This window comes from Talpa occidentalis, unplaced genomic scaffold, assembly GCF_014898055.3.
Source record: "Talpa occidentalis isolate TD23 unplaced genomic scaffold, MPIMG_talOcc4v2.1 talOcc4.6, whole genome shotgun sequence".
NCBI classification, from domain to species: domain Eukaryota; kingdom Metazoa; phylum Chordata; class Mammalia; order Eulipotyphla; family Talpidae; genus Talpa; species Talpa occidentalis.
In genome coordinates this window covers 55,670,752-55,685,621 of record NW_023604972.1, presented here as the reverse complement: position 1 = coordinate 55,685,621, position 14,870 = coordinate 55,670,752, and the positions used below count along the sequence as shown (strand labels likewise).

The window sequence follows — 14,870 nt, the reverse complement described above, 5'->3', positions numbered from 1 at the left end:
TTAATTCTTAACTAAGGATATGATAGAATCACTAGTGGAATCTTCTCAGACACCTATGCATTGGTGATACCCCAGAGTCAATGAATCAGAATCTAAACTTGGCAAGCTAGGCTAGGGCACATACATTATTTTTGAAAGATTGCATTGTTAATTACTATGTTGACAATTAGATGTCTCTTATTGTATTCAAAAAGATTATGTTAGTAAGCCAAAGAGCCTATGTAAATTTGAAGGGTGGTATGAAGTTTGAAGATACCTCAGTTAGTTTTATTTCATTATTTTGTAGTTTTGTGGCATCAACAAGTATTTGTTGTATACTCATGATGCACTAAGCACTCTTTCAAGTATGGATAAGAGGAATTATTGATCATATAACTTAACCATAGATAAATATTGTGTTTGTATTTTATTGTTGTTTAAAGTAAATGTAGAGGTGGCATGCAGACCTCTCCTTGCGAGGGTCCCAATGGCACGCAGACCTCTACTGCCGCCCCACTGCTCCCCTCAGCAGTGTATTTCATCAGTCTGTCTGTTCTGTTCCCCGCTCTGGCCCTGGTGACTTCTCTCACCCTCCTGTGCTTCTGACTGTACCCAATGCTTGTATAAAGAAATAAATAAATCTTTAAAAAAAATAAATAAAGTAAATGTAGAGGGCCTCCCCTGGTGGCACAGGCAGTTAAGCCCCGTGCTGTGAAGCTATCCGCAGCCTCTGCAGCGCAGGTTCAATCCCAGCTGGCCTGCGAGGGTCCCACATGGCGCAGCAGACGTCTCCTGTCGCCCCTGCTGCTCCCCTCAGCAGTGTATTTCATCAGTCTGCCTGTTCTGTTCCCTGCTCTGTCTCTGGTGAATCCTCTCACCGTCCCGTGCATCTGGTCTGTACCCCAGTTCTTGTATAAATAAATAAATTTAAAAAAAAAATAAAAAATAAATAAAGTAAATGTAGACATTTATCAAGTTGATGTGAAGGAAAAATTTTATTATTAAAGAATTTTTGGACAGAAAGGATTTCTCAATGCCTTTTAACTTTTTTCCTTTAAAAAAAATTAAGATGCATTTTTCCCCTCAAAGGAAAATATAAATCATGAGGCATATTATTGTGCTATTTTTCCTTTATTCAATTTCATTACTCAAAATCCCCCAAATAGTAGTAAGTCAAAGAGTTCCTGTGGAAAAGTACAAATTAGTCACAAAAACCCAATATGTATGGTTTTCTTACAATGTCAATGAATACAATAATACTTTGCAGATTATTTATTGCTGAGACAATAGCATGATATGAAAAATTAAAATTCAACTATTACTCATAAAAATGATAGGAAAGTTTGTTAAATAAGTAATATTACTAGCCATGTTAACTGGATTCCTTTTCTTAAGTTAGCGTGGACATTGTTATGCTGTTTCAATAGGGCAGGATCCTCAAACCACCACCAGGTGTCAGCAGGCACTTATGCGATGTTATTGTTCTCTGGGCCAAACTGCCAGGTAGGCTAATTCTGACTTCTGGCGTATTTGGTTTCAAGTGATTTAGCCATAGTATTAAAAAATAAATATTTTAAGTCTACAAAAAGTACCTGTTGACATTATTTAGTGTATATAATTTTTTTATTTCTTTTATTTATTGATCACTGTTAAATTGCTGTTTCATGATGATTAAACCTTTATCTCTTGAAACTAAGTAGAATCTCAAAAATATGCATTAGTATAGTTAAATATTACAGCCTCAAAAAGTCTTCTAAGTCTCTCCTTCATCTGAACATTTCTGTCATAATCATAATTTCCTAAAAAAATTAGGGTAGAAAAACAGATTGTACTGGTAAGCTGGTTAACTCTGGTAAGCTTCATATGGGTATTGGATATAAGTTTTTAGGTGCTTTTAAGAGCTGTATGGATTCTTTTCATCAAAGTGTAATACTTCCACATGCAGGGTAAATTTTCCTTTGCTTGAAAACCTTAAGAGTAGTTTGGGTGAGAGATGCTATTGAGGGAAGAGAGTTGTGCTATTAAGTGGAGTAGGAGCAGAAAAATATGATTGAGAGGCATTAACATCAATATCTAGTTATATATCTTACCTCTCCACTAGTGAGTCCTGGTAGCATCAGGAACCTTGAAGATCAAAGCCAGTTCTTGGAACTGGGTGGTTATTTTAGAATAACTGGGAATATATTTATTTGAGGGAGGATTCGAAAAACCTTGTGGAGAAGAAAATTTAAGGTCAAAGTTAGAAAAAACATTGTGAAGTCAGATATAAGGAGCATTTGTTGACCCAAAAATGGGCTCAAAGCTTGGGTAAATATGGGAATAATATGCAAAATTCTGAATTTTCAGAATTTGGGCCTTGTTCAGGTATAGGATTCTCTTTTATTGGATGCTAAGTTCTTGATGTCAGTATACCTTGCTGAATCACTTAAAGCTTTGTAAAGTAGAGGAAAAAGACTTGGAAAGCTTTGGCAATGACTAAGCTGAAGCCTATCAGGGTTAGCTGGTATTCTGCATTATGAAGGGATTCCATATGTCAAACTTGTTACCTGTTGCTGCACAGCAAATCACCCCAAAGCATAGTAGATTAAAGCAACAGTATTATCTCTGGGTCTGGCCTCTGGGCATAGCATAGTTGTGTCTTCTGCCTGAGGGTCTTTTAAAAGGCAACAATCGGAGTGTTGACTTAGACTCCAGTCATATCAGGATGTGACTGGGCAAAGGTTCATGATGTGACTGGGCAAAGGTTCATGACTAAGCTTACTCATGTGGTTGTTGGCAAGATTCAGTTCCTTGCACACTGTTGACTTGAGGGTCTCAATTACTCTGTGACTTTGACCAGAAACTGCTTTTTGTTCCTTGCTACGTGAACAACTCCACAAAGAGGCAACCAATGTAAATAGCAGTAAATTCATCAAAGTGATCAAGCAAAGAGCAAGGTGTAGGGGATGAGGGGACACAAGTAAGATGGATATCAGTCTTTTGTAACATAATCCCATCATTTTACTGTATTCTCTTGCTTAGAAGGTAGCCACTAAGTCCAGCCCATACTTCGTATGGGATTATACACAGATATGGTCACCAAGACATGGGAATCCTTGGGACTGTTTGAGAATCTGCCTTCCACACCTTCTGATTGGTATCTCTCCTCTGATTAGTTGGCACCCTGGCCATCTAATATTCCAGTTTTCACAGATAATTTTTGGTAAAATTGGAGCTAATATTCATCCCAACTTTTGGTAACATTCTTCCACAACCAGAGTATGTATATGTGAAAGAATATAAACTTTTTATCAGACTGCATTATCAGTGAAGATAATGGTAGTGTTTGAATTTGTGTCTCACATTTGATTTTTTTGTATCTTAACAGTGCCAGGTATTCAGAAAATATTTTTTAAATTAAAGGATTCATAAAATATTTTTCAAACTACAAAATAAAATGAAATTTAAAGCTGAATTTTTTAAAAAATGAGATTACTTCCTTCTTTTTCTTAAGAAAGAACAGTTTCTTAAAATATTAAAAAAAAAGAGCCAAGCACAAATATAAACAAACACCTCCCATATAAAAAAATTCTAATAGGCTTCAATGCTTTTATTATTGCATTAGGCTCATCATTAGACCCTCAAAAGAGGGGTGAGTTGAGTTCTAAGATTACTCTTTCTTAGAAAGATTTTTTTTTATGCCTTCAAAATCCCTGCATGCCTGACTTGATTACATGGTGTTCAGTCTCCTTGAACCCAGCAACTGAGCTGGAAACCATTTTCTATCCTAAACTAACTTCCCTCCACTCCTATTCACCTTACCTTCTATAGTGCTTTTTTTCTGGACTCCTAGTTTTTAAAGTTACCTTTAAACCCTTCTTCTTTTTTATGTCCCTTTTTCACTAAGTAACCAAATCATCTTTATTCTCCCTCTTCTTTCTTTTCCACCATAATCTCTGTGGTAGTGCCTTTCAGTGGAATGTAGTCTACTGAAAGCAAGCTCTCTGCCTTCTCCGTCCCCTAATTCTTAACTAACTGGGTCCTCCTTAAACCTCAGTACATTGTATCTTTGCCCCCTCTTAATGCTTTAATGGTAAAGTTTTCACTCTTTAATTTGACATTCATGGCCCTATCCTATTTCTACCATTTTGTCACCCCATTGCTGTAGGATCTAAATATTTCACATTTTTGTCTGCCTTCCTTCCTTTATGCTGTCTTATCTCTGCTTCTCAATTCATGTCAGGGGTAGATAGATCTAGGTTGTGTGGGCTGTAATGTTTAAAGCTTTTGAGAGCTTCTTTAAGAATAAGAATACAGTGCCTCCCTGGTGGCACAGGGGCTAAAGTCTCAGGACTATGAAGCTGTCACCAGCCACTGCAGCATGAGTTCCATCCCTGGCCAGGGAGCTACCTATGTGGTGCAGCAGACCTCTCTTGTCTCCCTTGCTGTTCCTCTCAGCACTGTATTTCAGTAGATCTGCTGTTCTGCTCTCCACTCTGTTTCTAGTGAATCCTCTCACTCCCCCATCTTTGACCTACCCCCTAGCTCTTGTATGCATAAATAAATATTTTTTTTAAAAAAAATACAAAATTATGAATACAGAATTAGGAACAGCATGGGAAAGAACTCAAACAAATGAGGGGGGGCCCTGAAACTTAAGAGATTAGTGTCAGAGTGCATCAGTCCCGGCCTTTGCATCTTGCCTATGCTTTACCAAAGATTTTACAGAAGAGCCAAAGGCACTCCATGAAGCCCTCTCTGCTGACACAGCCAAAACTGATATCCTTCACCAAGTGACTGAAGGCAGGACTTGCTATTCTATCTCTTTATAGTCTCATAGTCTTAGACTTTGAATTTAGTGATTACTAAAAGAAATATTGCTTGCTTCTTAATTAAATTATTGTGAAGTCAATCATGTAGTTCAGAAATTTTTTACATTCATGTTATTTTTAAAAACAGTTCTTGAAATGCTAAACTGCTCTGGAAGGCCAGGGGAAGCTTCTATCATATACTGTGTATTGTGTGAAGAGAATTTTTTTGTATAGCAGGGTATGTTCATTTTTATATATAAACAATATCTTATAGGGGTTTAATAACAATTGTATGTGATCCTTTTAGTTGATATGTAGTAGATATGAAAAATTATTATTCTAAGAAAACACTTTTATAAAAAATTTTTTCCAATCTGATAATTATTATATTAAGAAAATCCTATACTGAGATTTATTAATTTTGTTGTTCTCATATTAGAACAAGCTTGTTAGAGTTTGCATCTATTTATGAGATACACTCCCTTATCTCTACTTTGGTGTTTCAGGACTCACTCAGGAAGGCCTTTTTAGGGTGAATGGCAATGTGAAGGTAGTGGAGCAACTTCGGTTGAAGTTCGAGAGTGGAGCCCCTGTGGAGCTGGACAAAGATGGTGATGTCAGCTCAGCGGCCAGTCTGTTAAAACTGTTCCTGAGGGAGCTGCCAGAGAGTGTGATCACCTCAGCTTTACAACCTCGATTCATTCAGGTACTTCGGGGTAAGTACAGTAAATCCTTTTAGGAATTGAAATTATTTTTCAGTTAAAAATAAACACTTAAATATTAATTCTCTACATTTTAAATATTGAAATAAGTTTTAATTATTTGTGCTTCTTTATAGTCACCATCTTGCTATTTTACTCTAGGCACTCATCTTCTCTAAAATTATATTAAACTGATTATGAATACCATTATGAAAATGAATTTTTAGGACCAATTATGTATGAATATTTCAATACCATCATTTTTAAAATCTCTGATTCTTTTGGGTCAGAGAAATTCTTTACTGACTAGTGAATGCCTCAGAAGGAGTTGAGAATAAAACATCAAATTTTATGTAGGAAATATTGAGTATATTGTATTTGGATAGTGATCTTTGAGACTGAAAGGTCACCTGGTGTGTTTTCATATTCTCATGAACAAGATTGAGTCCTAAAATAACTGTAATCATTGTATGAGGTAAAAATTGATTTTTTATTGTAGTATGAAGTGATTTTAAGTGAAAAAATTCATTATTAAGTGTAATAATTAGTTATAGACATAATTTTTGAGTTTTCCCACCTAAATGCAATAAAAGGGGACTGAACTAAGAATAGTCATTCTTTTCTTGAAATAAGTTTTCAATTATTATTTATTTTTGCCAAGTTAGCATGAAAAGGGAAAAATGTATATGAGTGTGAGTTGCCAGATGAAGAAGAATGTGACTTAAAACTACATTCCTTTTGAAGCAGTGATATAATTGTTCATATGTAGTTACTAAATAATAAGATATGTGAGACCGTCACGTTCTATATTGTATACTATTGACAATACATGAAAACAAAAATTGCTGAAATGTGTGTTGGTTTTGGTTATTGACAGGACTTTTAAACTTTCTATATCAATAACTGACATTTGGTAAATGACGTAAGTTGGAGGACCATTCATTGGAAATTGAAGTTTTTCATGTTTTCAGGTGTATTTCAAGGAGGTAACTGTTGCTTCTATTTAAATGATTCTTACTAGGAATATTTTATCCATGTCATGGAGATAGGAAGGTAAACATAAACTCCTAAAAATCACTATAAAATAATTGCTAGGAAAGCAGTTGAATATTTAAATATTGTGTGTTTAACACAAAATGTTTGGTAAAAAGTATTTATATTTTTTTTTTTTTTTAGAGGCATGTTTTATTTTATTTATTTATTTGTTTGTTTTGTTTATACATGCACTGGGTACAGTCAGAAGCGCGGGAGGGTGAGAGAATTCACCAGAGCCAGAGCGGGGAGCAGAGCAGGCAGAAGGACCGAAGCACACTGCTGAGGGGGGCAGCGGGCGGCAGGAGAGGTCTGCGCACCATGTGGGACCCTCCTCTGGTGGCCGGGGAGCAGCCGGGGATCGAACCGGCGCCGCAGAGGTCGCCGGCAGCTTCGCAACCCAGCGCTCAACCACTGCGCCACCGGGGAAGCCCCGGTAAAAAGTATTTAGAATTACCAAGAATCGGGCCTCCCCGGTGGCGCAGCTGTTGAGTGCTGGGTTGCGAAGCTGCCCGCAGCCTCTGGAGTGCCGGTTCCATCCCCGGCTGCCAGGCGAGGGTCCCACATGGCACGCAGACCTCTCCTGCCGCCCGCTGCTCCCCTCAGCAGTGTACTTCGGTCCTTCTGCCTGTTCTGCTCCCCGCTCTCGCTCTGGTGAATTCTCTCACCCTCCCGCGCTTCTGACTGTACCCAGTGCTTGTATAAGTAAATAAAATTACTTAAAATTAAAAAAAAAATAAAATTACCAAGAATCTTTATATCCTTAATATTACATTTAAATATTGAGAAATGGATATTAATATTTGTATTAATAATATTAATATTTGTGAATTCTAAAAACTCTTATCATAGTTTCTAGAATAGTATTTCACTGGCTAATGAGATCATACTGTTATTATTTTTGTTAACATTTACATTATAATAACCTTTTGCTATAAAATAGTAATTTCATTGGGTAATGAAATTATTGTTATTTTTGTTAATATTTCATTATAGTAAATTTTTAATTTAGGTCTGTGTAAATTATCTTCTTTCCTGACATGTTTCCTTGGTGGCCAAAAAGTTGATACACATATTAAAAAGTAGGCAGTATCATTGTAAAATTGAGTCTGTTTTATAGCCATCCTCTAGAGATACGTAATTATATACTAGTAAATTCTGACTGAAGCAGAGAAAGTAATATTTGTTTTATTAGTATTATTCTTTCATTCATTAAAAACCCCTGGGGCTAAATCTGAGACACTCTATAAAGTGCTAATAGACTACCTACTACTTATGTTAGTTGTTAAGTGAAGCAATAAAATATTATATTTTAGTTGTCGGATTATGTAAACTTTATATGATAAACTTCTCTCTTTAATAATTCTGATAGAAAAATTTAAAAATGGATTGTACTTCTATTGGTTTATCCATATGTGGTATTCTCCCAGCAACTGATCACCAAAAGTTGAGGGTAACAAACTTATTAAAAGCAGTCTCATTACCTTCGTAAACTAAAATTGATATAAATTTGTTTTGATATGATTTCCTTAGTAAAGTCTACCTTGCTTTCTTTATTATTATTATTATTATTTTAATTCTGTTGCAACTCTATGCCAGATTCCTTTTTCTTTTAATGCTGTTAGGGCCTGAACTTCAAATTATATCTTGTGTAAAGAGCAAGCTATCTCATAATCAAATATGCTTAAAATTTTTTTTAGTCAAAATTTCTCTTCCATGCTTTATAGGATGAAATTCTGGAACCCCAGCTAAGTATTTTTGCAGATATTGATGCTAAACCAGACTGCCACTAAGAATCATCTAAACACTGCCCACGAGCATCCTTGCTGCTATAGATCATCACTTCCACACCCTCAGTATAGAACACCTTTTAGATTCTTTCACTTTTATAACAAATATTTATAATTTTTATAACCTTACACTTGCCTGGCATCTAAAGCTTGAGTTTTTGTTGTTGTCTTTTTTTTTTTTTTTTTTTTTTTTGTTAGCAAACCAGTATATCTGCATAGGGTAATATATCTGCATAAGACAGAAATTGTCTGAGAGAGATGTCCATACAATAGGAGATGAGCAAAAAGTATAATCACAAATGTAGGCTAAGACTGGGTCTTGAATGTTAGGCTAAGGAATTAATATTTATCTACCAGCAATAATTTTTTTAAGAAAAAAACTCACAGAAACAATATAGGCAATGCCATGTTAGTGTTTTAATGGACAAATAATGAGTGCAGAACACTGGGGGAAATATGTAGATCATGGGCTAAAGAACCTATACTCCATAAATAGTTGGTAGTAGAATTTTTTTTAGTTGTGGCAAAGTATGTATATATAAAATTTACCATTTTTAGTAGAAATATACAGATTTTCTTTAATTGAGATCACATTGGCATACATTGTTGTTTGTATTTTAGAAGTTTAGGATCCCCCCTCTTCTAGTATAGGATCACCCCCACCACCATCCACCACCAAAATACCCGTAGTCCACCACCATAGTCCATTGTGCTTCCTCCTGACTTTGTTTTTGTTCCTTCCACTCCCTTGCTAGTAGCCTCAATTCTATAGTCAGCTGTGTAGATTTAGTTCTTAGTTTGGCATTAATGTGACTCTTTGTAAACAGTTTCTCTATATTCCACATGTAAGTAAAATCATCCTGTTTTCATCTTTTTCCCTCCTAGCACACTCTCTTCCAGTTTCATCCATGTTGCTGCACATGGCAACAGTTTATCTTTATTGACAACCTGTAGTATTCCCTTGTGTATATAAAGCACCTCTTCCTGATCCACTCATCTGTATTTGGGTACCTATTTTGTTTTTATAACTTGGATATTGTAAATAGTGCTGCAGTGAACATGGGAATGCATGTTTCCCTTTGGATAACTGCTTCTGTGTTCTTTTGATAGATACCTCAGAATACAATTCATTGATTTCAATTCAATTGGTCTATTAGTAAAAGTAATAGAAGTCAAGAGAGGGAAATCATTGTGAGAAGTTAGCAAGCAGCTCTCTGGAGAGGCCTGCATAGAAAAGATCAAATGCCTCTCACTAAGAGCCAGTACTAAGTTGCCAGCTATGTGAAGGACCCACATTGGAAACATATCCTCTGGTGCAGTGAAGACTTTGAGGACTGCAGCCCTTGCCAATCTCCTGACAGCAATTTCCTGAGAGATCTTGTATCCTTATTGCCTGGATAAATCACACTGGAATTCCTAACCTAGAGTAACTGAGAAAATTAAGCAACTAAATTTTATATTAATTATTTTGGAGTAATAGATAGCCAATACTTGAAGGTACAAAAGTAATGTGAGAGAGGTAAAAACTATAAAAATCCTCTCTATGACCTAGTCCCTAGCCTTCATTTGTTACACATTCTATTCATTAGGAGCAAGTGATCAATCTGGTCTGTATTTGAGGAGAGGAGAATTAGGTGCCATATTTTAGAGGAAGAAGTGTCATACTTTGTAAACACTTTTAAATCACCACAGGTTGTTTCCCTAACTGTTAAGTGGAGATTATGATAGTGTCTACTTCCTGAGCTTATTATGGCTCTTGAGTTCAACTATATAAAGCACTTAGAACAATGCCAGTCAGATAATAAATAGTGAACAAATGTTAAACTAGTAGTGCTTTTCAACTATGGCAGCCCTTAGAATGACCTGGGAGCTTTGGAAATTCCCAGAGATCAAGTCACACTGTAGTGTGTGTCTGTAGTATGTGATCAAGTCATTACCTCTAAAGATGGGAAACAGGTATGCTTGTTTTTAAAGTCACATGATCAGAGGGTCTTATGAAAGAGGAAGGTTTTACTAGGCTTTGCAGCACTGGTGGAATTCCCAGAGGTGGTGCATGCTTCAGGAGAGGATTACATGAACAAAGGTGTTTGGAAAACACAAGCACAGGATCATAACACTGAGCATTATATGAGTGCTGGAGGGGTGTAAACAATTGTAAACATTAAAATTGCTAATCAAACACTGAAATACGTCCTAAGTATTTTTTTTTATTACCCTCAATAAAATTCCTCATCTTCATTGCTTTGGACATATTTTCCTTTTTTTTTTTTTTTTTTTTTATAGAGGCATGTTTTTATTTATTTATTTATTTGTTTGTTTGTTTATACATGCACCGGGTACAGTCAGAAGTGCGGGAGGGTGAGAGAATTCACCATAGCCAGAGCGGGGAGCAGAGCAGGTAGAAGGACCGAAGTACACTGCTGAGGGGAGCAGTGGGCGGCAGGAGAGGTCTGTGCGCCATGTGGGACCCTCACCGGTGGCCGGGGATCGAACTGGTGCTGCAGAGGCTGCGGGCAGCTTCGCAACCCAGTGCTCAACCGCTGCGCCACCGGGGAGGCCCTGGACATATTTTCCTTTAAGGAAATATTTCTCTCAAGCTAATACATGCTTATAGTTTTATAGAAAAATTAAATACAGTTGAAAGATTTTAAAAGAAAACAGGTAAATCCCTCACACTTTAGAAGACCTCAGTTATTTCCCAAATGAGATCAATTTTCACTTCTTTAGCTGTTTTGATACTTATTCCCACTTGATAATAAAATGCTATATCTTGATTTCTTACTTTCAGACATTATGTCTTTATAGCATAGATGGTGTTAGCTGGTACATAGTCACTTACTGGAAATGATTTCTTCCAATGTTGTTATATCGCACTTATACAATAATTTATAATTAATATTTGATTTGTTATGACTGTGAGGTTTGTGTGTATGTGTGAGTTGAATTGCCTAATGTTATTGGCTCATGTTTTCACTGACCTAATTTTTTATAAACCTGGCTATAGTTTTTTCAAACTGCTCCAGCAAATCCACTGTTCACTATTTTAAATAGTGAACAAATAATCAAATATTTCAAAATAATCAAATACTTCATCAGTTCTTTATTTGGGGGAGATCCCCATTTTGCCCTTTTTCTTCCATCTCTGCTTGATGGGTTGTTTCCATCACCCTGAGTGCCTGTCCCTGTCTCCCCAGCCTGCTATTTCCTGGAGTCTTTCATCATCCATTGTGTTCGGAACTCAGTAAGTCTTCAGTCTAAAAATACTGACTTTTGGTCTCAGAAATTTTCCTATATTAGCTTTCTTATATTGTACCTTTAAATGTCTTTTCATTCTTTTTAATTTTACAGAATTTCCTCAACTTTCCAGCCTTGTTTTTTTTTAAGTTTTAGTTTGTATATTTTAAAAATTCCAAATATTTCAACTGTTTCTTTTTCAAAGCCTTATATTTTTATAGTGTTCTATTAATTCTTATCTTTGCTAGGATACTAGCAAGGCTTTGGGGATTTGTTTGTTTTGTTTTCTTCTTTTTCCTGTGTATCCTTTGTGAGATTTCTTTTTGTATTCCTCAATGCAAACATATAATGACTTTCAGCTCTTGTGATTTAAGAATATCATTGTGTTTGTGGGATGAGGGCGACACAGGGGACTTGCTTACAGGTATTGGGAGGATTAAATAATGGGGATAGTTAGAGGAAATCAAGCTATTTCATTGACATGTTCACATACTGACATATGTGGACATGTTTTTCTCATCAGCCATTGAGTTCCTTAAGAACAAGAGTGAGCAGGAGGTTGGAAATGAACTTATCTGCCCTTCCGAGAAAATTCACATGAATCCTCACCTTTCTAGCTCTGTTCTTCTCTCTAGCCATTAGTGATCTTAGGCCTCCAAGAATCTGTTCTCTCCTGTCTGACAGCTTGCTCCCCTGCTTGCTAGGGGATTGGTGAAGGGTTCCCTGGAGCCTAACAGGTTTTCAAACAGTCTGCTTGTTTTCACTCAGTTGTATTTATTTCCAAATATGTTTGAAATCTCATCTACTTCTGTCTTCTTTGCTGTTCTTTTTTGCCCTTTGTTGCTTAAACACTTTAAATATTGTTTTGCTGCCATTACTGTAGAGTCTTGGGAAGAAGCTTAAGTAAAAGTAAGTGATCAATCCATCTTTTTAAATATCCATTCTCCCTTGCCTTTTTCCCTCCTCTACTATAATAGCAGCTGTGCAGACAATATATGAAAGTTAAGTGCATGTGAATTTTGGCTTATGAACATTTGATAATTGAAACAGGAACTGTTTTTCATTTAAAAACGACCATAATAATAAGATAATTTAATCACTAGAATGCCTAGTTTTTAAGAAATCTAATGTAATTAGCTGACTTGCCCTTAAGTTCAGCTTTTCTTCTTCATATGAGGAATTCTCTAGGTAAGTTTAAGTCTTTTATCTACACTGTTTGTAATAATGGGTCTTGTCTTGATGGAAGTTGACTGAGTTGTTTTACCTAGCTAATTTGAAACTATAAAGCACTGTGCAAATGTTGTATATAATGCTACTTATTTAGTCATCATTCCATGGATACTGTGAATTCCATAGTAAGCATGTGACAGATTTCCTTCCCTAAGTTAGTTACTTCTTATAGGAAGTTCTTTTTCATTTGAAATTATTCAACCTCACAAATTTATGTTTCTATGATAAATAGAATCATTACATTAAACTCCACAGTTAAGTCCTTTCCATTCAGTCTGTATCTGTAAGGTTTTCTATAAACAATGACAAGTGTGTAAACTCTTTTTCTAGATAAAGATCAAAACTCAGAACTAAACTAAAGAGCTGCCTTCTGTATAGCTGCCCAAGGTGCCAGTCAGATGTGTGATACCTACACTGGAGTCACTAGGACATGTAGTGCCAGGAATCCCAGGTTTCCCACACACGACTCCATACTTCTGATGACATTCTAGTTGGTTCCACTCACGTCAGGTCCATGTGACAGGAAAAACCAACCTGACTTGTGTTTATAAGCCCCCTACAATCTAGGACTATAGATCCTGATAACTGATGATCTTTGGTTGCTAAATACATGTGTGTGTGTGTGTGTGTGTGTGTGTATCTTTATTTTCTGTATAATAGCCTTTGACACTGAGTTTACATGCATACTGGATAGAGTGCAAAACTGAGGAAAGTTATTCTGCATTAGAACACCTAGTCTCTAAGTTGCATGAGTATATGTGCTTGTAAATGAAATCTGTCATCTTTTGTTGTCTGTCTTTTAAACTGTTCTCTTTATCCTTGATGGCCATACCTATTCAAAGTTCTTTTTATTTTCATTTTAGTGAGATATTAGAAGGAAAAGTAAATGAACTTATCCTTAACAAAAGGTCTCCTCTACTTTTCTTCCCCCTAATTGATTTTAAAGCCAATGGAAATTCCTTATAATAGCTTTATTGAGATATAACTTACACACCACAATACTGAGCCTTTTTCAGTATACAATTAAGTGACTTTTAGTAATTCCGAATAAAACCATTACTACTGTCTAATTTTAAAATACTTTTCTTTTTTCAAAAATATTCTTTCCATTAGCAGACACTCCCTACTCCTTTCTCCCTCTATGCCCTTCACACATGTCAGCCTAGGCAAGCACTAATCTTTGTTCTGTCCATAGAGATTTGCCTATTATGGAGATCATATATAGAAATAAATAAATATGTAGAATCACAATATATGTTTTGTGTGTGTGTTATTGGCTTCTTTCCTAAGTTCAGGTTCATCCATGTTGGAACATGTATCAATACATCAGTCCTTTTTATGCATGGCTAATATTCTGTTATATGAATGTGACACTTTTAATTTATCCATTTATCCATTGATAAATATCTGGGTGGTTTCTACCATTGGTTGTTACAAATAATGCTGTTGTACACATATATAAGATTCTGTATGGGTATGTTTTCTTTTGTCTAAAATATCTTCCTGGGAGTGGAATTGCTTGGTCATATGATGTCATTATGTTTCGCATCTTAAGTAACCACTTTAGAAAGTAATTGCACTATTTTACATTCCTAAAGTAATGAGAGAATCTTACTTACTCTCCATCATTACCAATAACTGTTATTGTCTGTGTTCTTTGTCTTAATCCTTCTCATAGTACAGAGAATGGGATTTTGTAGCAGTAGAAAGACTTATGGGCTTGAAGAGGAATGAGTGAGATCTAGTTATCCCAAGATCAAAAATATAATGTCTGTTGGGGGTTTTGGGAATGGATTGTTTGTGAGCTAAATAAATCCTCAGTAAATTCTTCACTTTTTATTAATGCTTTCATCTGAGAAGCATCTTACTTGAATTGAGCTGAAAGAGGAAAAGAGAGAACAACCAATAAATGTTATATGTAAAAAGTATACAGCTTCTATTAATAGAAAATCACCAACATAAAATAAACACTGAAAATTTGTGTAAAGAATATCAGTTTGAATAGATGCCAAATGATTGGCTTTCTTGCCACCTGTAATTCTTCCCAAACTCTTTTTTTTTTAAGATTTATTTATTTATGCATATAAGAGCTGAAGTACAGTCCAGAGATGCAG

The 14,870-nt window shown here is 35.7% G+C and overlaps 1 protein-coding gene across 6 annotated transcripts in view; it reads left to right on the top strand.

The window, feature by feature from the left end:
• FAM13A (family with sequence similarity 13 member A) overlaps nt 1-14,870 on the top strand; it is a 269,649-nt gene that overhangs the window by 32,164 nt on the left and 222,615 nt on the right. For 5 of the 6 annotated variants that reach the window (XM_054688133.1, XM_054688132.1, XM_054688131.1 and 2 more), the window contains exon 3: nt 5,276-5,485. In XM_054688133.1, the coding sequence (XP_054544108.1) occupies nt 5,276-5,485 (210 nt within the window). Of the gene's footprint in view, nt 1-1,406; nt 1,483-5,275; nt 5,486-14,870 lie in introns of all 6 variants that reach the window. The other variant, XM_054688135.1, reaches the window with a different exon arrangement.